Source organism: Eublepharis macularius, chromosome 4 (genome assembly GCF_028583425.1).
Source record: "Eublepharis macularius isolate TG4126 chromosome 4, MPM_Emac_v1.0, whole genome shotgun sequence".
Taxonomy (NCBI): Eukaryota; Metazoa; Chordata; class Lepidosauria; order Squamata; family Eublepharidae; genus Eublepharis; species Eublepharis macularius.
Genome location: NC_072793.1, coordinates 16,124,636 through 16,149,417, shown reverse-complemented (window position 1 = coordinate 16,149,417; position 24,782 = coordinate 16,124,636). Strand labels below are relative to the sequence as shown.

Here is a 24,782-nt window from a genome sequence, read left to right as displayed (position 1 = left end):
CCGTCCTGCCAGTCTGCAGAAGAGCATAGTGGTTACATAGTGGATACTGGTGCTGACAAAACAAAGTCACCACCCTCTCCAAACACCAAGAGCAGTTTTGTGGTTTTTTTAAATGATTGCCATGGCTTTCAAAAGCCCAGGACCAACTAAGCCAGGTGTCCATAAATTCTGTTCCAGCACAAAGCCTGGATTCAGGGCTGTATTATTCATAAGGCTGACTAGGCCGAAGCCTAGGGGCCCCGCAGGAACGAGGGGCCCGTCAATTTTTTCTGCTAAGGCACACCCCCACATAAATTACAATTAATTGATTCTCTTATATAACCTCTATGAATAAGATAATTAACCGCTTCCTTATTGAAGTGAAACACATTGTCTCTTATATTAAAACAATCATCCATAAATTATATATTTTTAATAAATAATAAAAATTGTATTTACTTCAAAATATTACAGTATTGAACAATTATACCCCCCAAATGTGCTTTCCTGAAGAGTTCTACTCGTGCAATAATTTTTTTTTAAAATTGTGAATAGAATTCTTCAGGAGACGCTCCAAATGGATACAGGGCTATGTACTGCGGTCTAGTACCTACCGTACCAGGGTCAGGCTGTCAGCTGTAGTGGGGTGAAAGACTGAAGTGTCAGAGGGGGCCCGGAATACCTGAACGCCTAGGGGCCCGGCCATGGGTTAATACGGCCCTACCTGTATTGGCTGCATGCCAGGGGACACACTGTAAGGTGACACTCTTTCCTTTCCCACAGAGGTTTCAGAATACTTTGTCAACACTCACTGATTTCAGTCGTGTCTTCCTCACCTTGCGTAGCTGATAAACTGAATTGCTTTCTCTGCATACTCTGCAGACAGGCTAGTTAGGTTCACGGGCTGCTGGATGATAGTGTGGTTTTCAAAAAGCGGGAGTGCAATTTCAGGATAGCATTCGCTCAGGTGGTTGCTGTACAAAAACGTAAAACATACTTTTAAATAATAATAACAATAACAACAACAACATTCGATTTATATACCGCTCTTCAGGACAACTTAACGCCCACTCAGAGCGGTTTACAAAGTGTGTCATTATTATCCCCACAACAACAATCACCCTGTGAGGCGGGTGGGGCTGAGAGATCTCTGAGAGAGCTGTGACTAGCCCAAGGTCACCCAGCTGGCTTCAAGCGGAGGAGTAGGGAGTCAGACCTGGTTCTCCAGATTAGAGTCCCGCGCTCTTAACCACTACACCACACTGGCTCTCAAAGTAAAAAATCTGAAGTAGAAGACAAAAACCAGAATTTCACTTCAAAGATAATTTTAGGGGAGGGATTATAGTTTAAAGCAGAGCATCTAGTTTGCATGCAGAAGGCCTGACTGAGGTTCAGTCCACAGCATCTCCAGTTCAAAGGTGATGCGAAAGGCCCAAGACCCTGGAGATCCACTGCCCGTCATGCGAGACGATACTAGCCTTGATAAACCAATTGTCTGACTCAGACATCTCTACGTGCATCTGAAAATGCTTAAGTTTTTCTTTCATTGGTACATACAAGGAACAGATATTTAAACAAGACTGATGGTTATAAAATAATTAACAGTATGGAAAAGGTGAATAAATAATATCTATCTCCGATGGTTCAGAATGGAAAACAAAGTATATTTTCACACAATACATAATTAACTTATGGAGATCATGATGACATGACTTAAAAGGAGATTGGATGAATTCATGAAAGATAGGAATGTCTTTGATATATCTCTGAATATCTACTACGAAGACTAGAAGCTATCTCCGTTATACTCTGGTTATGAATTTTCAAGAGGTTTTAACAAAGTAATGTTCTTACAAAGCAAGTAAAAGAAACACCGCTCTCTCACAGTTGTGGGAACCTGCAAACATGGACCTTGCAGTGTCTTGCCTATTCTAATTCTTACAATAATAACTTCACTTGCTTCCTAGAACACAGGCAGCGATCTAAATGGGAAGCAGTTTTGTGTAGTAGTTAGGGCCTACTCCTCCCCTTGAAGCCAGCTGGGTGGCCTTGGGTCAGTCACTGCTCTTCCAGAGCTCTCTTCAGCCCCACCCACCTCACAGGGTGATTGTTGTGGGGATAATAACAACAAACTTTGAAAACCACTCTGAGTGGGTGTTAGGTTGCTTTGAAGAGCGGTATATAAATCAAATGTTGTTGTTGTTATTATTATTATAATAAACTGGAAGCAAGTAATCAGAGCAAATGAACGGTATGCCCCTAGGAGTTACCGCCTTATAAATCTATAGAAGGCTACTTAAGATTGCATTGGTAGCACAGTAGATTTTGGGAGACTCACGTTCAGGGCTTTTTTTCAGCTGGAATGTGGTGGAATGGAGTTCCGGAACCTCTTGAAAATGGACACATGGCTGGTGGCCCCGCCCCCTGATCTCCAGACAGAGGGGAGTTGAGATTGCCCTCCACGCCGCTGGAGCGGTGTGGAGGGCAATCTAAACTCCCCTTGGTCTGGAGATCAGGGGACGAGGCCACCAGCCATATGACCATTTTTGCCAAGGGTGATTTAAACTTTTAAAAACTCCCCCCTTGTTCCAGCTGACCCAAAGTGACATCATTGGTCCTGGGAGCATGCGTGCACTTTGCGCACGTGCATGTGGTACCAGGGGCACCACCTCCCGCCAAGAGTTGCCCCCTGTGCTTGCAACCCACTGAGTTCCACCACCTCTTTTCCCAGAAAAAAAGCCCTGCTCACGTTCAAATTCCTACACTGCAGTGAAGTTTGCTAGGTGACCTTAGGCAAGAAATTCACTCTCAGGGTAACAGGTCCACTGGAAGGACAAAATGAGGAAGGTAGAATTATATATGCTGCCCTGAGCATTTTGAAATAAGGACAGGATAAAAAATGCACTAAACTGTTAACTAGTTAGGTGGTAGAGACAAGATGACTCAGAGCCAAGCTACAAGTGAGGCCTGACACAGGTTGGACACTTGTCAGCTTCCCTCAAGTTTTGATGGGAAATGTAGGCGTCCTGGTTTTACAGCTTGGCTCTCCATTACAGCTGCAAGACCAGGATGCCTACATTTCCCATCAAAACTTGAGGGAAGCTGACAAGTGTCCAACCTGTGTCAGGCATCACTTGTAGCTTGGCTCTCAGCTCATGAGCTGCTGGACTAAACCACCATGACAGAAACAGAGAAGGATGCAAGCGATAGATAAAAATGCCTCATCGACTGCAAGGATGTCATTGCTCATCACCAGCGAAGCCATACCTGGCAGGGGTAGAGTGCTGAGGGCAAGCCGGGCAGGGAGGCAGGTTATAGCCTGGCGTGTCTGTACAGCCCATATCATGGCTATAGGGTATCCCAAAGTAATAATCGAAACCTAGGAGTAAAACCACCATATTAGGACATTTAAGGCCACCTATTGTTCTTAGAAAACACATTCTTCAACACTCTTGCTGTGGATCGAACTTACAAAAACACAAAGTGGAACAGCTATGTCTGGACAATCGGATGCCTGTGACCAAGTATTGCACTCTCGGGCTCCGTGCAAGAGCCTCTGACAGGGATCCAGTTACAGGTTTACTAACAGTGTGAATGCTATGCAGAATTACTCCAGTCTAAACTCACTGATTTTAAGGCCTGCATAGGACTGAACAGTAAGTCCCTCAAGACCAACACACTTGCCCACCTGAAAATATTGTTTATATTATTGTTTACATGTACTGCTCAGTACCATCCTCTTCAAAAGAGCCCAAAACATGGGATTTTAGAAAAAAACTCTATTAGAACTGGAAGATGGCACTGGGTGGCATAACCTCACAAAATATAATCGCTGGGCAAAATACATCTGATTTCAGCAGTGTGCAGAATCAGGAATGCTGAACTAATCTTAGATTCTCAGCATCGCTGTACCCGACAATAGCCCTGCAGAGAAGATTAGCACATCAAGCACCAATCCAGATGCAAAAGAACCTCCTCAGGATACAGTGAAGCCTCCCGCCATTAGCATTCCACACCCTGGGAAACTCTCACAGGATGACTCAGCTCAACCCCACCCCTCCTGAGTAGATATAAATGACCTGCCAACATCTTTTCCACGCTGTGACACTGAGAGATCTCTGTCTTTTGGTGCTACACCTCTGAAGATGCCAGCCACAGCTGCTGGCGAAACGTCAGGAACTACAATGCCAAGACCACGGCAATACAGCCCGGAAAACCCACAACAACCATCGTTCTCCGGCCGTGAAAGCCTTCGACAATACATCGCTGTATCTGTTTTACAAGCAGACCTTTCTTCCTTCTAACTGCAATAGTAATTTGCTAGAACAAGCACCGATATGGAAATTGTAACAAAGGACACGGTCCATAAAGCCTTTTCTTCATCCATCTTGGTAAAAATCCAACAGCTGTGTAATCTTTTTTAGTTATTATTACGATTTTCTCTAAACGATCCATGTGCCAATTACATTTTGTAACTCACAACAACTGGTAGCAAAGTATGTCATTATTACTCCCATATTACAGAGATGGAACTGAAACTATGAAAATGCAACTTGACCAAAGTCACCCAATGAACAAATGGCTTTCCGAGCTCTGACTAAAACTGGGTCTTCTTTTACATTTACGCAATTTATCATCATGCTACAATCATCACAGCACATTGTGTGAAGCTTAAATAAAAGGGAAAAAAAGAAACAAGTCATGGTTACAAACCCAAGTTAACAGAAAACTCGGTTAGTTTTCACCAAAAACAACTTCAGTGTAGACGTTATCATCACTAGAGGTGGCCATTTTTTTTATCATGCGCAAGGTATTGTATGACAAGAAGGAACATTCAGTGGTGTGCATTAGAGATGGGCACGAACAGCAACAGGAACTAAAAAAAGCCACGAACAGCCCAATCTGCTGTTCCCTAACAAGCTGTTCCTGAGGCCCCATTCTAAACGAACAGGTGGTTGTTGCAAGCCTCGTTCGTTGCTGTTCGTCAAGCCAGACAGTCTGGCACCTGCAATCAATTCCCTTGGCAACCGGAGGCAGGGACTGCCTGAACTCTGTCTGAACTCCTGCTGTTGCCCTGGAAACCCCAATCTAAGCCCAATTTATCTTGATAGGCAGGTCTTCCTTTCAAGTGTGGAGCTCCAAATTTGTTACAAGGGGGCAAAGTGCAGGGGGGAGGAGAACTCCTAGCTCTGGCTTTGCAGACAGTGAGGGAGAGACAGTTGCTGTTGGCATTTTGAGAGAGAGACAGGGAGAGTGCATTGGAGCTTGAATTTTCTTTGTGTGTGGTGGGATAGGGATCTACTTCAAGTTCCAAGGCTGCTGCCAGGCTCTGGGACCAAGCTATTATTTATTATTGGTACATTTCCTGCTGCCTGCTCAGGTAGGGTTTCTGGGAGTGGTGTGGTAGGGATCTTGATGGCTGGAGGAGGGCCTGCTGGCCCCCACGAACAACAAACAAGTTCGTGAACAGGTCATGTTCGTCAATGTTCGTTGTTCGTTGATGGCAACAAACAACACCATGTTCATTTTTTTTCTGTTCGTGCCCGTGTCTAGTGTGCATCCCCATCAGCAGTCTGAAATGGTACAGCCCAGGTGCAGATTTATCACCTCAGGGTGGCTGATGTCTGCATCAGCTTTGTTTTCCAAGAGAAGAAAAATAATATGGAATCCTTACCACGAAAATTGGGATGATGGAGTCCGTTGTGTCCTAAGTGCCATTTGCCTGCAAAGAAGCCACGAGGAACAATTTTCAGGAGAAACTTATCTCTATACAATTCCTATTTACTAAGGAATGAACAGAATGTATAACATTTTCTAACCCATGTGTGGTGCACAGACATTGGAAGGTGATCTTGTTCATCTCTCTTCTAAACCCTCAGCTAGTAACATGCAAAAAACAGTCCGCACACAGTAGGCTCCGTTGGCTTTAAAAGCAAAGCACTTTCTTTCTGACCTTGTGATAATGTCGCTCAAAGGCACGATCTAGGGCAGGGGTAGCCAAACTTGCTTAATGTAAGAGCCACATAGAATAAACGTCAGATGTCTGAGAGCCGCAAGACATGATGCATTGAAGTGACTTCAGATGAAGAGGTGGGTTTGGGGGAGTGTCCTGAAAGTGACATCACAGGAAGGGGTGGGGTTTGGGTGCAGTATGCTGGAAGTGACATCATCAGAAGGGGTGGGGTTTGGGAAGAGCCATCACCTGACGTTTGACTTAGAAGCGATGTCACATCCTTGCTACACCCAAAGTCCTCAGGTATTTTCTGAGTCAGACCTGGCAAACCCAACGTTTTTATTGAAAATATGAAGGACATGGAAAGAAAGAAGGAAGGAAGGAAAGGGAGAGAGGGAAAGACATGAACAGAAGGAAAGGGAGGGAAGGAAATAAACAAAACTAAAATAAAATGTATGGCCATGGTGATACTCAGAATCCACTGGGAGCCACACAATATGTCTAGAAGAGCCACATGTGGATCCCAAGCCGCAGTTTGGCCACTCCTGATCTAAGGAATGGAAGACCCGGGAAATATCCAGCCGTCATTCTGCATGCCAGAGACGAGGGGAAGGCTTTGCATGTAAATAAAATATCAGCGTGTGGCCTAGATCTGCAATTATGCCTCCCAATGTGAATGTCTATGCATATTTCTCTCCCATCACGAATGCTTGACTAATAGGAAATATTGCATTTGCTTCCCAGAAGCTACAACAGAGTGCCACATGCCTGTAATAGAGGCACCTGAAATTGGTAGCCTAACAACAATAACATTTGATTTATATACCACCCTTCAGGGCAACTTAACACTCACTCAGAGTGGTTTACAAAACATGTTATTATCATCACATTATTATTGTTATCCCCACAACAATCTCCCTGTGAGGTGGGTGGGGCTGAGAGAGCTCTGAAAGAGCTGCGCTTGACCCAAGGTCACCCAGCTGGCTTCAAGTAGAGGGGTGGGGAAACAAACCTGGTTCTCCAAATTAGAGTCCTGCCGCTCTTAACTACTACTGGCTCTCCAGAAACAATCTTACTTTTATTGACGGTGCAAGATAGTATCGATGACCTGGCACCCCCAATCATAAAATCACGGAATATAAATGATTCTTGAGGAATAAAAAAAGCTCCCTTTGCTCCTGAACACCTCCCCCCACGGCAAGTACCAGGACTTGCAAATCCTGCCAGCCATGCAAATCATTGTGCACAACTGAATGGCATTAAATCCAGTTGTGTACGCATTCCAACAGCTGCTGGCCTTCGCCATCGTTGCTTCAGTTGGATCCAATTCAGCAGTCTCTACTCCATTTTCAGGGAAATCGAAGAGAGTCCAGTAGCACCTTTAAGACTAACCAATTTTACTGTAGCATAAGCTTTTGAGAATCACAGTTCTCTTCGTCAGATCCCACGCATCTGACGAAGAGACCTGTGATTCTCGAAAGCTTGTGCTACAGTAAAGTTGGTTAGTCTGAAAGGTGCTATTGGACTCTTTTCAATTTTGCTACTACAGACTAACACGGCCAACTCCTCTGGATCTTTGTTCAGGGAAATCGTTACCCTTAAAGTCTAGAGCAGAACTATTGTGGCCGACTGAGCAGTTTCTGGGTGGGAGGTCCAGGATCTTCCAAAATTCCTCAATAAGGCAACCTTCTCAAAGCTGCTCGTTCACAGTTTTCGCCCTACTTCAAAGGCTCCCGTATCGATGCTACTTTCAGCCCTTTTGCAGTTTAGTGACATTCCCTCTTGCAGCAGTGGTAGAAGGAAGCACGTGAGAGCTTCCTAGAGCAGTGAGTGACCTTTATCCCAGGGCTTGGGTGCCACCAGCTTCTTAGCTGCCTTTTGGAAGGACCAGCTGCTGGTGTGCATATGTGGCGATCAAGAGCACCATTGCTCCTGCTTCTCTTTCCATACACGTTCAGCATAATGGAAGGATAGCAACGAAGAAGCCATGGCCCTAGGTCTATGGTTCGTTCCTCATCACAGTATACTTCCTGGTGCTTGGCTTCCATTTCCTATCCCTGCAATGCAAGTCTAGCCAAAATTAAATGCTCCTAAGTCCACTAACGTCAATGGCTTTAGAAGGGTGCCGCTCTGCTTTGCAAGATGCTGTCGGTTCTCTTGGTCTGCTGCCCACACTCCTGCCCTAACACGGGTGAGACCACAACTCTAGCTTTCCCTCCTCTTGCCACTTGACTCTGAGGTCAGGTCCTTGCAGCTCCGTAGGCGCCAGGCTTGGAAGGTCTAAAGGCCACTATCTTAGCAGTTATTTTAAGGATGGGAAAATGCAGCTCCCGTGGGATACAAGCACAATGTGCATGCCTGGTGCCCTCTTGCAGGCCCTTGATTTTCCATTGCCCTTCATTATAGGGGGCAAAGAGAGGTTTCTAGTGGTATCAGGGGAAGAGATAATACTTCACATGTACCATTTCATAGAATCATAGAATCATAGGGTTGGAAGAGACCTCTAGGTCATCTAGTCCAACCCCCTGTACAATGCAGGAAATTCAGTTACCTCCCCCCCCCCAACACACACACACCCAGTGACCCTTACTCTATGCCCAGAAGATGGCAAAACACCATCAGGATCCCTAGCCAAACTAGCCTGGGGGAAATTGCTACCTGGCCCCAAAGTGGCAGGGTCTTACATGCCTTACCTTGGGCATGTAAGGGGCGCATATTTAAAACAAATATGAAGCACCTAAAAAAACAGGTGCGATACAAAAACATACCACAACAGGCCCTAATAAAAGAGATTATAACCAAACTGAATTTACATTGCACACCCAGGTTCTTTACATACAGAAACTCAGGGCCAAGCTACAAGTGACGAATGACACTTGAACAGCAAGTGGATCGAGTGGAGTGCAAGTGGAGGGCAAGTGAACAGGGAGGAATACACTTGCCCTTCAAGTGTCATTCGTCACTTGTAGCTTGGCCCTCAGACAGAAGAAATACTGGATCTTGCAGTGAAGGAAAAAGAATATTTAATAGACAAGATGCAAGCGTGAAATATAATGGTCATTTGGGCTAAATATCAAGCTCAGGGAAATTTGATATAAAACTTATTTTGGAAATTTGGAGGAGCAATGGGGAAAAAAATCTCCTCTGAAATATTTCTTTCAAAATGTGTAAAATTCTTTTAAAGGCAAGATTTTACTCACATATGTAGCAAGAAGATTTTCATGTAAGACAATCTAGCATTAGACAGCAATACTTCCTGGTGCCATCTAGAAATAAATCATGTGTTTTCAAGGATATGTTGATTATGACTGATTATGTTGACAATTGATATACTATAATGTGTACGATGACAACATGCAGTTGAAGAGGTCAGCGTCCCCAATGCCCTTGAAAACAACTCAAAAACTTCAATTTTTTGTAAGCTGTCCTTGGCCCCATTTTTGGAGGAAAGATGTGTGTGTGTGTGTGTGTGTGTGTGTGTGTGTGAGAGAGAGAGAGAGAGAGAGAGAGAGAGAGAGAGAGAGAGAGAGGGAGAGAGAGTAGGGGTCATTTTGTAGAAAAAGAGCTGGAGGAACTCATTAGCATAACTCATTAGCACAACTCATTAGCATATGCCATGCCCCTTGACATCACCAGAAGTGTGTCATTAGCATAGCTGATTTGCATATGCCACACCCCCTGACATCACCCATCCTGGCTGTTTTGGACCCAATCCTAGCCATTCAGGGCTGAAATTGGGCCCAAAATGGCAAAAGGGGGCTGAAAATGGCCGAAAAGGGGCCCAAAATGGTCAGAACTGAGCCACTGCTGAGTGGGAGAGTGATCCACCACCCGTCAGAGGACCAATCCTGGCTGTTTTGGGACCAATCCTGGATGTTTTAGGCCCGATCCTGGACATTTTGGGCCAAATCCTGGCCGAAACAGGCCCAAAATGGCCAAAACTCAGGTGGGAGGGGGCACCTGACATGTGACCTCTTTGGAGAACTACCGGAACTGCGTTCCTGCACATTCCCCCTCAAAATGAGCCCTGTATATGAGTAAAATAAACACATAAGACTGCTTAAAAACCTCCTTGGAGACTTGCTCTCCTTGGAGTTGTCATACTTTCAAAATCGTAATTCAGTTTCCTGGTCTGAAAAAAACCAAAAAATGGTGTTTGCTTCCAAGATGCAAGATTCAATCCAGCAATGTAAGCAGAAGATGTGGATCCTTCCCTTGTTCCCCTCCATCCAGCTGTTCCTTCAGATCCTGGGAAAGTTGGTTCCCAAGGATGCAGGTCCCACATGGATTAACAACCATGCAAATCGGGGGCTATGTCAAGGAGGGTGAAAGGGGTGAAATCACACTTCTACCTCTTCTGTGACTGAAGCTGCACTGATGGGAGTACAGGGAGATTTCACCCCCTGTTCCCTCCTCAGCATGGCTACATGTTCTGTGGCCATGCGGTGGAAATGAGTTTTCAGAAAAGACTGCTGTGGGAAGAAGAACAAGAAAAAAAATCTGTGATCTTTGCACCTATGGGACCCCTGGATCCAACCCATATTCTAAAGTATATAGCCTTAGAGGCAAACTACACGAGACGAACGGCACGCGAACGGCACGTGAATGGACTTACACGTGTTGCCGCGTGTTTTGTGTTGCACACTTGCCTGCGCTGCCAGACTGTGCCTCATCCCGTGTCCCCGCGGGCATGGGTTTCCTCCTCGCCATGCCAAGAGTCACGAGTGGTATCCCATCATGCATTACCGCCCTTTAGCTACCACACTTGATTACTCCAGCAGGAGAACGAGAAGCGGAAAAAGGAAGCCAACAGATAAAGGCCTCTCTATAATGCCGACTTGTTGATTCTGGGCTGCGCACTTGCCGCTGCAGCTACACAGCAAACTGGGGAACTGTAGACGCATGCCCAGTCTGGGACTTGTGCCCGTTCCAGGACTGACAGACACGCGAAGGTGGGATTTTTGACACTCGTTCGGTCGCGTGCCGTTTGTCTCGTGTAGTTTGCCTCTTAGTAAATGTGGTAGAACCTCCCCCTATCCTACCTCTCTACTGGGCAAAGTTTGAATATTTCCTCCATCCTACGGAACCTTCCTCTGTCTTTAGTGGCTCTTCCATCTGAGAACAGTCACATGTTGGAGAAAAGCTCCTTGGAGGATGATGGGGTCCACCCCATTATTTCCAAACCATGATGGGATTCTGACGTACTGCATCCCCCTCTTTCCATAAATTTAACTACCGGTAATGTTCCTTGACAAAGTGTAATAACATGCTTGTAAGGAAAACTCGAAAAATAGACTTGTTTTCTCTTTGCAGTGGGTTCGGTTACCTATCGCAGCAGTGAGGTAGCCAGCTCCCTTTAGAACGTCAGCTAACGTCGTCTCATTCAACGGGAGACCACCCACAGATGTCACAGCAAAATTATGGGTCACCCCATTGCGCAGGCCGAGACGTCCTGTAAGCAGAGAGGCACGAGATGGGGAGCAGGTGGACGCAGCAGAATGGAAGTCCACAAATCTAGAAGCAGCACAAAGAAAAAGTTGCATTTGTTATTGACTGTTTGTCACGTTCTCTTCTTTTTGACGCAAGCAGTCTTAAATTAGTTTGGCTTGAGCTCTTAGCGGTAGCTTTAAAAATAACAATCCTAGTCTCTTCCTTTTACTTCCTGTTTATAAAGCCTTTGGGGTTCTTAGACCAATTTGTGGCACGACAAAAATTTTTAATTAGCGTTTGTACTTTTATGTGGCGGAAGCAGCGCTGTCCTTAAACAGGGGCTGAAATCCATGCCATGTTGATCTCCTTATGCTCTGGCAGGGCTTTTTTTCTGGGAAAAGAGGTGGTGGAACTCAGTGGTGGAACTCAAGACCGCACAATGATGTCACTTCGGGTCAGCTGGAACAAGGGGGGAGTTTTTTAAATTGCCCTTGTTGAAAATGGTCACATTTTCAACAAGGGTCACAATGGTCACAATGGCCCCGGCCCCTGATCTCCAGACAGAGGGGAGTTTAGATTGCCCTGTGCGCCGCATTTTGGGCCCGTTTTGGCCTAGACTGGGCCCAAAATGGCCAGGATCAGGCCTAAAACAGCTAGGATTGGTCCCAACACGGCCAGGATTGGGCCTCTGATGGGTGGTGGATCACTCTCCTGCTCAGCAGCACCTCAATTCTGACCATTTTGGGCCCCTTTTCAGCCATTTTCAGCCCCTTTTTGCCATTCTGAATGGCCAGGATTGGGTCCAAAACAGCCAAGATAGGTGAGGTCAGGGGGTGTGGCATACGCAAATCAGTTATGCTAATGACACATTTCTGGTGATGTCAAGGGGCGTAGCATATGCTAATGAGTTATGCTAATAAGTTATGCTAATGAGTTCCTGCAGCTCTTTTTCTATGAAATGGCCCCTGATGATGATGATGATGATGATGATAGAACACCATTGCCCCTCATCTGCAGACATTGTTTATCTTACTTTGCCACTTTATCAGTAGTTGGGAGTGGTTCACACTCTTTCCAGATTGTATTGTTTGTCTTTGGACCAGAAAGTGTTTTTATCTCTGTTCTGCTTATGGAAAATGGAGGTGTCTTGAATTTCTGAGCCTTCTGGCATCACTTCATGATACCCCCCCTACACACACACACACACACACACACACACACACACACACACACACACACACACATTTTCTTTGTACCAATGTGTATCTACGAGTCTCTGTACACGAGATGCCTGGGCACGTGTTCTTCACGTGTCAGGAGACGCAATGTTCGCCAGGAAATGTAGTTTCAAAAGACATGACCAGCGATCGCTCCAGATGGGATGGATTCTCTCACAGCCTCCCGCCACCTCTGGCATGCCGGACTGACTTCCCTTCTGGAGCCTTTGCCCTGCCGAGGCTCAGTTAATCCAAAGTTTTAAGCAGCAAGGGGGGCAGGGTAAACACTTCGGAAGAGTCGACAGTCTGGCATGCCAGAGGCGGCGGAGGACTGTGAGAAAATCTGTCCTCTCCGGAGCGATCTCTGGTGGCTCTGTCTTTCAAAACTACGCTTCCAGGCTAACATTGTGTCTTCCAACACACGAAGAACACATGTCAGAGATCTTGTGTAGAGAGACTCTAAGAGTCAAGCTACAAGTGACTTTTTTCACGTGGAGAACACTTGATTGTTCTCGCAAGTTTTCCTGGGAACTGAAGTCCGAGTGTCCTTTCCCTCGAATCGCTGCCTGAAGAGCCAGAGAGAGCCAGCGGCAGCAGCAGCTTTTGCAAATCGTTCCTCCAGCCACAAGCCTGCTCTCAACGATCTTTGGGGGCGGGCAGCTGCAGCTTTCTCCCTGGGCATCTTGCTCCCGGGGAGCTGCTCTGGATTTGCAAAAGCTGATGCTGCAGCCGGCTTTCTCTGGCTCTTCAGGCAGCGATTCTAACAGAGAGGGGAAGGACACTGGGACTTCAGTTCCCAGGAAAACTTGCGAAAACGATCAAGTGTTCTACGCGTGAAAAAAGTCACTTGTAGCTTGGCTCTAAGTCTCTGCCAAATGAGTGCAACAAGACACCCAGCTCAAGAAGTGAGCTCTAGCTCAGCAAAGCCAGATACAATAAAGTCCTGAATGACCTACAGGCTTCTTTGCAGTTTTGGCTGCAAAACGCTAACATGGCTACCCCACTCTGGTTCTTGCATATTCAGCTGGATCTTGCTTATTCAGCTTGGGCCACAAACTAGCTCTGTGACCTTGGGCACTGCTTGCCTCTCTGCATCCTACCTACTCTGTAAGGACTGCTGAGGCAATGTATGCAAAGTATGGAAGCAACACAGCTTCATGGTCTGAATTAAACCTTTCAAATTCTATTGTGCTGTTTAACTAGGAACATTATACAGCCGGCCGAACATCATTCATAAGTACTTTACGGACTGCCCATATTGTAACGGAGAGACATCTGGTTATCCAAAAAACCTTCTGATCCATTGTCCGTGTACGTGCCATGAATGAAGCAATCATATTCACAGTTTACGCCACATGATAAAAATACACACAGTAAGCAATGAAAGTTCCAATCATTGCCACTATCTCAGCTCCTTAACAGTTTGTCTGGGCAGGTTTCGCAGGTTTTACAAGCCAGTGCTGACGTCTTTTGAGAAGCTATAAACTCTTGAAGATATGACAGGTTTTCTCCATCCTCAAAAAACAACCACGAACACAGAATTTCTGTATTTTTAACCAAATTTCTTTCTTTTCTTTTTTTAGCTCTTGCAGTTTTTGGTATCTTGCATTTCTTTAGCTCTTGCACAGTGGAAACATAAAAAGTGGGCCTCTCAGATTTTAAAACTGCAAATAAAATGCCACTTGTGATTAGTAAAAAACCCTGTGTCTTATTAAATAGGAAAGATGCATTTTATTAAGCAGCTTAGACGACTGCCATTTTGGAAAACAGTGCCGATAAAGTAAATTTAGAAATAATCATTTATACAGAAAGGGAATGAACAATTATGTATAGGATAAACTGGCTAACTTCAAAGAAATTAACTGACATGTAATAGTCGAAAATGGAAGACTATGAGCCAAGCTACAAGAGACTAATTATACGAGGAGGATGCCTGATGCTCTAACCTCTATACAACACTGTCTGTACGATATCCAGGGCTCATTTCAAGGGGGAACATACAGGAACGCAGTTCTGGCAGTTCCCCAAAGAGGTCACATGTCAGGTGGCCCCGCCCACCTGACTCTCAGCCATTTTGGGCCTGGATTGGAGCCAAAACGGCCCGGATCAGGCCTCTGACGTGTGGTGGATCACTCTCCCGCTCAGCAGCGGCCTGATCCTGACCATTTTGGACCCCTTTTTGGCCATTTTCAGCTCTTTTTGGCCATTTTGGTCTCAATTTTGGCCCTGAAATTTTGGCCCTGAATGGCCAGGATTGGGTCCCAAACAGCCAGGATAGGTGAGTTCAGGGGGTGTGGCATATGCAAATCAGTTATGCTAATCACACACTGTTGGTGATGGCAAGGGGCGTGGCATATGCTAATGAGTTATACTAATGAGTTCCTCCCGCTCTTTTTCTACGAAATGACCCCTGATAATACCAATCTATTATGGGATGCTCATACAGAGTGCATTGTTATGCTCTTCTACTCTGGATGTGTACCTGTCGTCAGTGCAGTTGAACTACATGCTATTTACGCCTCTTCGCAATTCTACTTCCACTGCAAATCAAAGGGAACTGAGAAATAAATGTTAAGCATTGGTTTGAAGCTGACCTCATTCCTTCCATTGCCATCTTATCCAAGTTAGGCGTGTCCTTTCGTTTGCCCCAGTTGGCACCAAGGTCTCCCCATCCAATATCGTCTGCTAAAATTATTATGAAATTTGGCTTTTCGGAGAGGTTTTTCCCCCCACGCAAAGAGATGCCCGGATGGTGATGGCAGAGCAGTCCAACGAAGCAGATTACTGACACCAAGAGAAATGCTTTAAGGAAGAGAATCGCCATGGCATCAAGAACGCTCTTCTAGAAGACATGGCATGAATGCTGAAGGTTCGCTTCAAAACATCCTCATAATCATGGGCTTGGTTTCTTCAGAAGCAGCACAAAACTTCGTACCTCTTGGAATGTCTCCGCGGTTCTGCAAAAAAGTCAAGTCCAAAGAGTTTATTGTCTATAGCCATAGGCCGTCACAATTCACCAAACATTGACTAATAAACAATTAAATCCCTTATCACAGTTTATATAGGTTACTAAAATTAATTAAAAACAATACAGTACGCCAAACTATCCCAGGAGTCACGAAACAGCCTCATTCAGTACCACCTTAGAGCTTATCTTTTTGGCTGCGAGTGCAAACTGAGAGACTCTGTAGGACACGTGATTATCAGTGTCAGATAACAAAAACACAATCTTCTCGATTTCAGAGTATGTGTTTCAGTTCTGCAGAAAGGGAAATCAGAAACAGAGATGGGGAAAATCCAAACACGGTAGCAACAAAATGTCATCTGGGGAGGGTGTTTTATGGAGTTTTGGGGCACAGCACCTTAAAGTCAGGTGGCTGGAGACCTGTGGCACCTTTTTATTCCAGCTAGAGCTCATGTCTTCAGATGCAATCTTCTTTGCCTTTGAAAAAACGAGTTCTAGTCCACAAAAGTTTATTCTGGAATGTTAATTCCATTACATTTTGCCATTAATACCGGAATTACTTCTAAATATTTATTTTATTTTATTCGATTTATATTCCGCCCTCCCTGCATCAGCAGGCTTGGATTACAACCAAGTTTAAAATCATATTTCACAGTACATACAATTAAAAACCATAAAACAACTTAAATATGCAGATTAAAATATATATATAACACAGCGGCACATAATCTAGACGACCACCTTTTTAGCCATCTCTGAAGCATTTTGGCAGGGAAATATGAGAGATGGAAGTATCACTAGTATAGAGGGCGTATGCTGTACTCCCCCGGCTAGGGGGCACCGCCTCGCATCAACCAAATGCCGGTCGGAACAGCTCTGTCTTACAGGCCCGGCGAAAAGCTAACAAGTATCTCCGGGCCCTGGTCTCATTGGACAGAGCGTTCCACCGGGCTGGGGCCAGGACTGAAAAAGCCCTGAAAATATAAAAGCTGAAAATATAAAACTAAATTGCAAGGAGAGGAATTCTGATCATTTCCCCCAAGTTTTGCTGCATCCTCTGTATCACTGCTGTTCCTCAAAATTCACACATCTTCACCTTGACAAAGGATGCAATTATTTTCTTCTAGTCTCACTTGCATAGGGTCACCCTTCAACTTTGCTTATGGCGGGCTCAACTTCAGCTTATACCCAATATGTGTTTGCCAGAAAACAAAGAGAAATCAGAATTGGGAGTGGGCAGGGCCGGCGTGCCCATAGAGGCCAGGTAGGCAGTGGCCTCAGGTGCAAGGGCACTGGAGAGGCGCTGGAGGGGGTGTCAGGGGTGGAGGCGCACACCATGGAGCTGGCATGGCTGGCCCACAGCTGCTGCAGCCAGCCAGACCCGCGCCGCTGCCACTGTCGCCGCCGCCACACACCCCCAGCTGGGTGCAGCAGCCATGAGCCGCTGCTGGGGCGATGGGCGGAGCGCAGAGCAGCCTCCGCCTGCCACCCCAGCTATCCACCAGCGAATGCCCCCAGCTTGCGCTGCACGATGATGTCATCACGCGATGATGTCATTGCACAGTCCGTGGCGCGCGCGTGCAGGGTTGCCACAGGCACCAGAAACCCTGGTGCCGGCAGTGGGAGTGGGGGTGGGGCTGTGTTTTATTTTGATGCTGGAATGGCACATTTTCAAATGCACTCATGTGTTTCTTTCATTTGCACTTTCACAATCAAATTTAAGCCAAGGTGAATACAAGAGCGTGTGTTTGTGTGTGGGGGGGGGGGGATAACAGAAACTGATCTAACTTCTATAACTGATAAAGTCATGCCTGATTATGCCGTTAGGAGCTGGTGAAAGGCAATTTTATTTGCATATCCAACATGACAGAAGACAGGACACACACAGAACAGTTCAGACAGGAGTCGCTAGTCTCTGGCAGACACCATACGGGGGCAGAGAAACACAGGAAGCATAAAGACGTAAAATGATTTTCAAGAACTTACAAAGGCGAGTGCGTGCCATTTGCAAATTCAGTTTACATACAGATGCCTGACGTATTCATAATGAAAAGATGACATCATTCACTAGAAACGAAGCCAAGCATAAAAACTCAACTTGTGTGATGCAAGCACGTAGCTCCTGACCAATACTGGAGCCCCTTGCAACTCAAGTCAATGAAGGCCTAATGGAGCCCTCACAAAAGCGAAAGAGTAAAGAGTCCAGAGGAACCGTTAAGGCTATCCAACTTTATTGTAGCTTAAGCTTGCTTCGTTAAATGGCAATGCATCTGACGAAGACAACTGTGGCTCTCGAAAGCTTATGCTACAACAGAGTTGGTTAGTCTTAAAGGTGCTGCATCTGACAAAGAGAGCTGTGGTTCTCAAAAGCTTAATGCCACAATAAAGTTGGTTAGCATTAAAGATGCTGCATCTGACAAAGAGAGCTGTGGCTCTCGAAAGCTTATGCTACAATAAAGTTGGTTAGTCTTAAAGGTGCTGCATCTGACAAAGAGAGCTGTGGCTCTCGAAAGCTTATGCTACAATAAAGTTGGTTAGTCTTAAAGGTGCTGCATCTGACAAAGAGAGCTGTGGCTCTCGAAAGTTTATGCTACAATAGAGTTGGTTAGTCTTAAAGGTGCTACTGGGCTCTTTACTATTTTGCAACTACAGACTAAGACAGCTAACTCCTTTGGATCTACCCACAAAAGCTAGCATTCCATCCCACATGCAACTGTTCTTAGTCTCCTCTGGCTGTTACTATGAGGCAACCCTACTTATGAAGTAAAGGGTTATGTAGTTTCAGCTGATTAGGGGCCAAACCACACATTATGTCTCCCCCCCCTCCAGTCCTCCCTGGGTTCATGTCATCAGATGCACGCTGCACATTTGTGCTGGGAATTCATTTCCCAGACATGTATGAACCTGACTCCAATCAAGTCTGCAGCACAAAAAAGAGAAGGGGCTTCAGCCTTCTCCATACGCAGTTTTCCCAACCTGAAAAAGCCCAAGGCCTCTGTTTGCTGTACGTGCACTTATGAGATACATACAGTAAACAGTGCCTCCCACCCAGCCCATTTCAGGTCAGGAAGCAGCACGGGGGGGGGGGGGAGCTGATACAAAGAACAACACCCCCCCCCCCAAACTCTCTTTGTATGCTTTAGGAAACCATGTATATGAGCATAGATCCAGAGGAGTTAGTTGAGTTAGTCTACAATTGCAAAATAGTAAAGAGTCCAGTAGCACCTTTAAGACTAACCAACTTTATTGTAGCATAAGCTTTCGAGAACCACAGCTCTCCTCGTCAGATCTGATTAAGAGATCTGTGGTTCTCGAAAGCTTATGCTGCAATTATATGAGGACTGTATAGCTGACGTGCATCTCTCATTGGTCCCTGTCAGCTACCTGCAGGAACCAATATTAACGGCCAAAATAACATCTTGCAGGTTCGAAACAGTATTTCCAGCTCTGCCCTCTCCTCCAGGCAGAAACGAACAGGAACCGTGTTCCTAATACTCGGTTCAGCTTTTGACGCAGGAAGATTCTGCACAGTGCCAAAACTTGCTACTCCGCCACAAGGGCACCAGCCGACATTATTTCCAGACAGGTAGCTGCGTTAGTCTGTAGGGGCTAAACTTCAAAGGGAGGAGCCAACAAAAAAATCTTCTGATCTAGGATTCGTGAACGAATTCAAGACAATTTACCTCTCCAGGGTTTAATGGGGACCTGGGATTCCTAATTCACCATAGGTGCGAATATCTTTAAAATTCCACCCCGTACTGAGGTTAATTAATTCAGCTATGCCTCTATAACTTCCTATTGTATCTGCTTATCTCAAATCATGTTACAGCAGATTTTTTTTCTGTCTAATATGAGTTAGGAATGTCTCTGAATGAACTGATTACCTTTTCCACTGGATCTTGGAATCATCTTCTCTCTGTGATGTTCCCCCTTCCCCTGCCTTTCCGCTGCATGATGGATTCACACTCCTACGTTCATCTGAACAGGGTCTCCTGCAGGTGCCAGGCTGCACACAGGTGAAGTCAGCAGCAGCCTGTACAGGGGCTTTCTCTGTGGTGGCCCCTTCCTGCCTGAAGAAGTCAGAAGAGCCCCCACTCTCCTGGCTTTCCGTAAACAATGCAAAACCTATTCAAAATGGCTTTTTACTCAAATGGGAGGGCTGCATTGTAGGGATGGGGTCTCAGGTGCTTCACTAACAAGTTGGGGATCATAGACTTCATCACCATTTTTGCCTCATATATTATCTGCTGCTTTAAATATGTACTCCTATGTACAACCATCGCGCCATGCTGTCTAATGTGAGTCCTAGAATTGATTATGTTTTGCTGAAGATACATATCTCTGCTATGTCTTGGATCCTTGCTAATGCTGTGTCATTAAACTTGTATATGTTTACCTTATGGCAGGGCTTTTTTTCAGTGGGAATGCAGTGGAACGGAGTTCCAGAACCTCTTGAAAATGGTCACATGGCTGGTGGCCCCGCCCCTGATCTCCAGACAGAGGGGAGTTTAGATTGCCCTCCACACTGCTCAGCGGCATGGAGGGCAATCTCAACTTCCCTCTGTCTGGAGATCAGGGGGCGGGGCCACCGGCCATGTGACCATTTTCTCCAAGGGCAACCCACTGAGTTCCACCACTTCTTTTCCCAGAAAAAAAGCCCTGCCTTATGGTATTGTATTGAAATGTACATACTTGATACTGATTGTATTAACCTCATACTGTGTAATCCGCCTTGAGTCTCAGTGAGAAAGGCGGACTATAAATGATGTAAATAAATAAAACAAATAAATGTAGTGGATAAAATGAGGCCTGACTCGTGCAAGTTTATGCTGGAATTCATCTGGCTAGTTTTTAAGGCACCTCCAAACTCTTGTTTTATACCAGGCAAATGGCATTTCCCTAGGCTGTATGGGATTTTTATTTTGAGACCAACAGAGCAATCACTTTTATAACACACACAAACACATCATTTCAGTGGTGCCTTCCCAAGCTGCACTTTCACGAAATGTTTAACAACTTGATCTGCCGAGAACCGGACAAAACTGACTATTTCCAGGGCTGGACGCAATTTATTCACAGCCATCAGCATCCGCCTAATCTGCAAGGACAATAAGAATGTTATCAGGGGATGACACTTGAAAGACGGAAGAACCAGCTTGAATATCAAAGACCCACGAATAAGCAGTTGGAAGTGGATGGAACTGGCAGGTTGAGTCCAGCAAAGACCAGTATTATTACAGATGTTTCCAGTTGTGTATCAATGACCTTGGGGAAAGAATGTGCAGCTGAAGATACAAAACTGGATGGGTCAGTCAACCCAACGAAAGGAGGAGGGGGGCGAGTGACCTAGATAAGTGAGGGGCATGAGTAAATACACGGATAAACAAAACAAACCAGAGCTCTGAGACAGCACGAAGAATACCCATGGAATGCCCCCCTGCATGCCAAGAATTCAGACTGCTCTTACGCTTAACGAATGAGTGTGCACACGCTTTCGAGACATTTCCGAGATTAACTAATTAAAGGAGCTTAAGGGCATCATCTTCTCCTGGTTTTATATTTTATTAACACACCAAAAACAGAGAAGCAAAGAAAACATACGATACGGTGAGTGGAGCCGCTGGCCTCCCCCCTTTCCCAGCTATCTACCCAATTTATTCCTTTCTGCTTTGCTTGCCGGAATAGGCACTTATCTCTGGCAGCGAAGAAAGGAGGCTGGGACAGAGAGAGGAAAGCAAGACGAGCGAGGAGACTTGTAAGCATCTTCCCTTCCACCCCTTGAATATTTACTGGCTGGCAGGTTTGGGATGTTATACTGCCAAGGGGCAGCTACATGCGCCTATTGCAGCAAAATGAAAATGGGAAGATGTAAGAGATTATCTCGCTAGCCTGTACGATTCACTCCAGGAGAAGAGCGCCAGATGAGATAGGAGAAGCAGCAGGCGCACTGCTTTGAATGGGAGCTCCCCAGCCCCTCATTAGAGAGGCTTCCCTGCAACATCAGTTGCCAAGTAGGGTCTTTTTCGACTATGTTTTTCCTTCTGGGGCGCTGGGCACCTCCAAGGGCTGATTCGCACCACAAAAAGGACACCAGGTGGAGGGGAGGACAAGATTAGCCCCCTCCTGCCTGGGACTTTGTTCCTGATCCGAAGGTCCTCTTCCCTGGCCCGTGAATGCCATTCAGAGATGTTTAAAGAGATGAGAGATCTAGTCACAGATTTCCAACTTCCAGCTCAGTTTGGCCTTCAGGCTTTGGCCTTTCCACTATATCATGTAGTTTCTAAGCAGGCACCAGCAGCTCTTCAGCACGTCATGAAGACACACCACAAGAGGAACCAGTCTGATCTCAGACTGCGGCGTATTGGGGTGTCTTTTGATGTGCCTCCTGCCCTGCTAGTCACATGGCATGGAGCTCTTCAGATTAGACTGGAGGGGTAAATATCAGCATAGATTCTAAGAGCCAAGCTACAAGTGACGCCTGACACAGGTTGGCTCTCCATTACAGCTGCAAGACCAGGATGCCTACATTTCCCATCAAAGCTTGAGGGAAGCTGACAAGTGTCCAACCTGTGTCAGGCGTCACTTGTAGCTTGGCTCTGAGAGGAACGTCCTGGTGCAAAGCAGGAGAGCAGCAACTATTCTCTGATATTGTTGGGGCATTTTAGTCTGGGATTATGAACTGCTGGGCTAATGCAGCAGGTCATAAGACTGAGCTATAAGACAGTACGACTATGGTCAAGAGCAGTTAGGATGGGCCCAGGACAGTATTGTCCAGGGTCTGCGTCCCAGCCCCCAGACTTGCCAGGAGGGAGCAGTGGGAGGCAACCGGGAGGCAGCGGCCCTGCCACCCCAGCCAGCAACCAGGTCCAGAACCTGCCCACTCCAGGGGGAAGGGGCGAAAGGCCAAAGCCTCAGAGGGCTGGAGGGAGCAGTCCCACCCCCCAGGGGGAAGAGAGGGGGCTAAGCAGGCTAGAGGAAAATGGCCAAGGCAGGGGGAATAGAGACCCAGCAACAGCCCAAACAGAGCCCTTACCAGCCAAGGAGGAGAAGCAGCCACTACAGCCCAGAGCCACACCCCGTCTAGAGGACAGCAGCCTGGCTCAGGAGGTGCTAGGAGCCAAGCCCCTCCAGGTGGAGCTGCCACAGGCATTCTGGGGGAGGAGATGGGTAGCCCCGCCCAGCATCAAGGAGCAGGCAGCCCAGAAGCTGGCCAGGGCAGCTCCTCGTGAGCAAGGCCAGGCAAGCTCAGCAGCACAGAAGCCAGCTGGGGCAGCTCCTCATGAGCAAGGCCAAGGAGACCTCAGCTGGGGATGGCTCACACTCAACCCCACCCTGCCAGCAAGGCAAAGAAGCCAAGAAGGAATTAGTGGTAGGAGGGAAACACCTGAGGGAAGGCACAGCTGGGCCAAGTCAGGAGAGGGAACAAGCCTGGAAGGAGGACGGGGCGATGAAAGGAAACCCTATATAAGGTGGCTGGGAAGAGCTCTGAGGTGGTGGGTGTGAGCAAGGAGTGATGGTGTGGAGTGAGAGCAGTGCAGTAATGGTGGCTTGGAGGAGAGTTCTGGGAGGAGGAGATGGTGGAGGATGCAGGGGGTAAGCAGGCCAGGTTGAGCAGGCCAGCGAGTGGATTGAGAGGGAGTCAGGGTGATGTATACCGCCCCTCCTTCCACAGAGCAGGGTCCTGCAGCATCCCTGGTGCCCCTCTGACATCAGGGCTGGCCTAGCTGGCGCCCTGCCCAGCGGTGGCAGCGACAAGCCCTGACAAGTATCTCATAAGATCTGAGCAAATTCAGTTGCAATGTCATGGAGAGAACAATTCCTGGACTGCATGGGCAATACTAAGCCTCGTTGTTGCTTGTGCACTTGTGGTCCCTAACAACCTTCTAAGTCTGTAGACATAACTCTGCTTAGGATGGCACTGTTCATCCACGCCCCAAGTACATTAGATGTTTCTCTCGGACTGCCATCAAATACAAAGGAGGCAATGAAAGTTCTGAAGCACTGACAGAGGTCAGAACTGAACTAGATGGAGAGGTGAACAAACTGAAATGCAATCCAGACAAACCAGAGGAATTGCTGGTTTGTAGTCAGGCTGACCTAGGAATGAGTACTGTGTCTTTGTTAGATGTGGTTGCAACCACCTACCCAACGCTGGATGCTACGTTGCTACTGGAAAGCAGATGATGGTGGTGGCCAAGAACCAGCTTTGGCGGGTGTGCTGGCTGTGCTTTTTGTAGCCAGAAGGGATCTGGCTGTGGTTACTCATGCCCTAGGGATTTACAGGCTATACTACCATAACATGCTCTATGTAAAGCAGCTTTTCAAGAGTGTTTGAAAATGCAGCTGGTCTGCCAGATGGTCGAGAGGTTCCTACTGACAGGAGCATGTGACTCTGTTTCTACTTCAACTTCACTAATTACCAGTTAATTCAATCCTTCAAGCCCTAAACGGTCTAGGACCAGAATATCTCAAGGATTGCCTCCTCCCATAGGAGAGATCCTTCTCTGTGGATGACCACCAAAAGAGATGGCCTTTAGTGGCACTCGTGAAATGTGTAGTTGATGGAGGTCTGTTTTGCTCCCTCCTTCCCCGTGTTTCTCTAGTTGACGAAAACTATTCCCTTCTGGTGGGTATTCTTTGTTTTGCTGCAGATATTATTGGCTGCTAACTACTATTAATCAATAATAAGTGGTTTTTGAATACCGTTAGATCTCGAGTATTGTTCTTATTTACTGGTTTTATTTACTTTGAACTGCACTGGGGTTCCTGTACAGGATAGAAGACTGGATAGAAATAAATAGATAGAGAGATACCACTGTTGTTGTTTTTTTTAAGAAAAACTGCAATTCCTTAGCCAGAGAGCGAGAGAGCCTGTTTGGAGATCTTGCTGTTTTGGAAATTCTGTTTTCAGTTACTGACATTGGGAAGACATGCAGGCACTTGAGAACTGGACTGTATCTTACAGATGCAGGCCTGCCGCTGAAAACAGCATCTCTGTATTGAGTTCTCCCATCCTTCTCCATAACATGTAGGGACAAGGACTCCAGATTGCAACATAACAACATTCCATGTTTCCAGGGGCCATTTCATAGAAAAATTGCTGGAGGAACTCATTAGCATAACTCATTAGCATACACCATACCTCTTGACAGCACCGGAAGTGTGTCATTAGCATAACAGATTTGCATATGCCACACCCCCTGACATCACCTATCCTGGCTGTTTTGTACCCAATCAG

General features: G+C 46.3%; 1 protein-coding gene across 1 annotated transcript in view; it reads right to left on the bottom strand.

Moving 5' to 3' along the window:
* ARSG (arylsulfatase G) overlaps positions 1-24,782 on the bottom strand; it is a 148,893-nt gene that overhangs the window by 80,094 nt on the left and 44,017 nt on the right. The window contains exons 2-6 of the mRNA XM_054975854.1: positions 15,174-15,536; positions 11,259-11,446; positions 5,654-5,701; positions 3,247-3,358; positions 816-953 (exon numbers count right to left, since the gene is read on the bottom strand). Coding sequence (XP_054831829.1) covers positions 816-953; positions 3,247-3,358; positions 5,654-5,701; positions 11,259-11,446; positions 15,174-15,403 — 716 coding nt within the window. The 5' untranslated portion in view covers positions 15,404-15,536. The remainder of the gene's footprint in view (positions 1-815; positions 954-3,246; positions 3,359-5,653; positions 5,702-11,258; positions 11,447-15,173; positions 15,537-24,782) is intronic.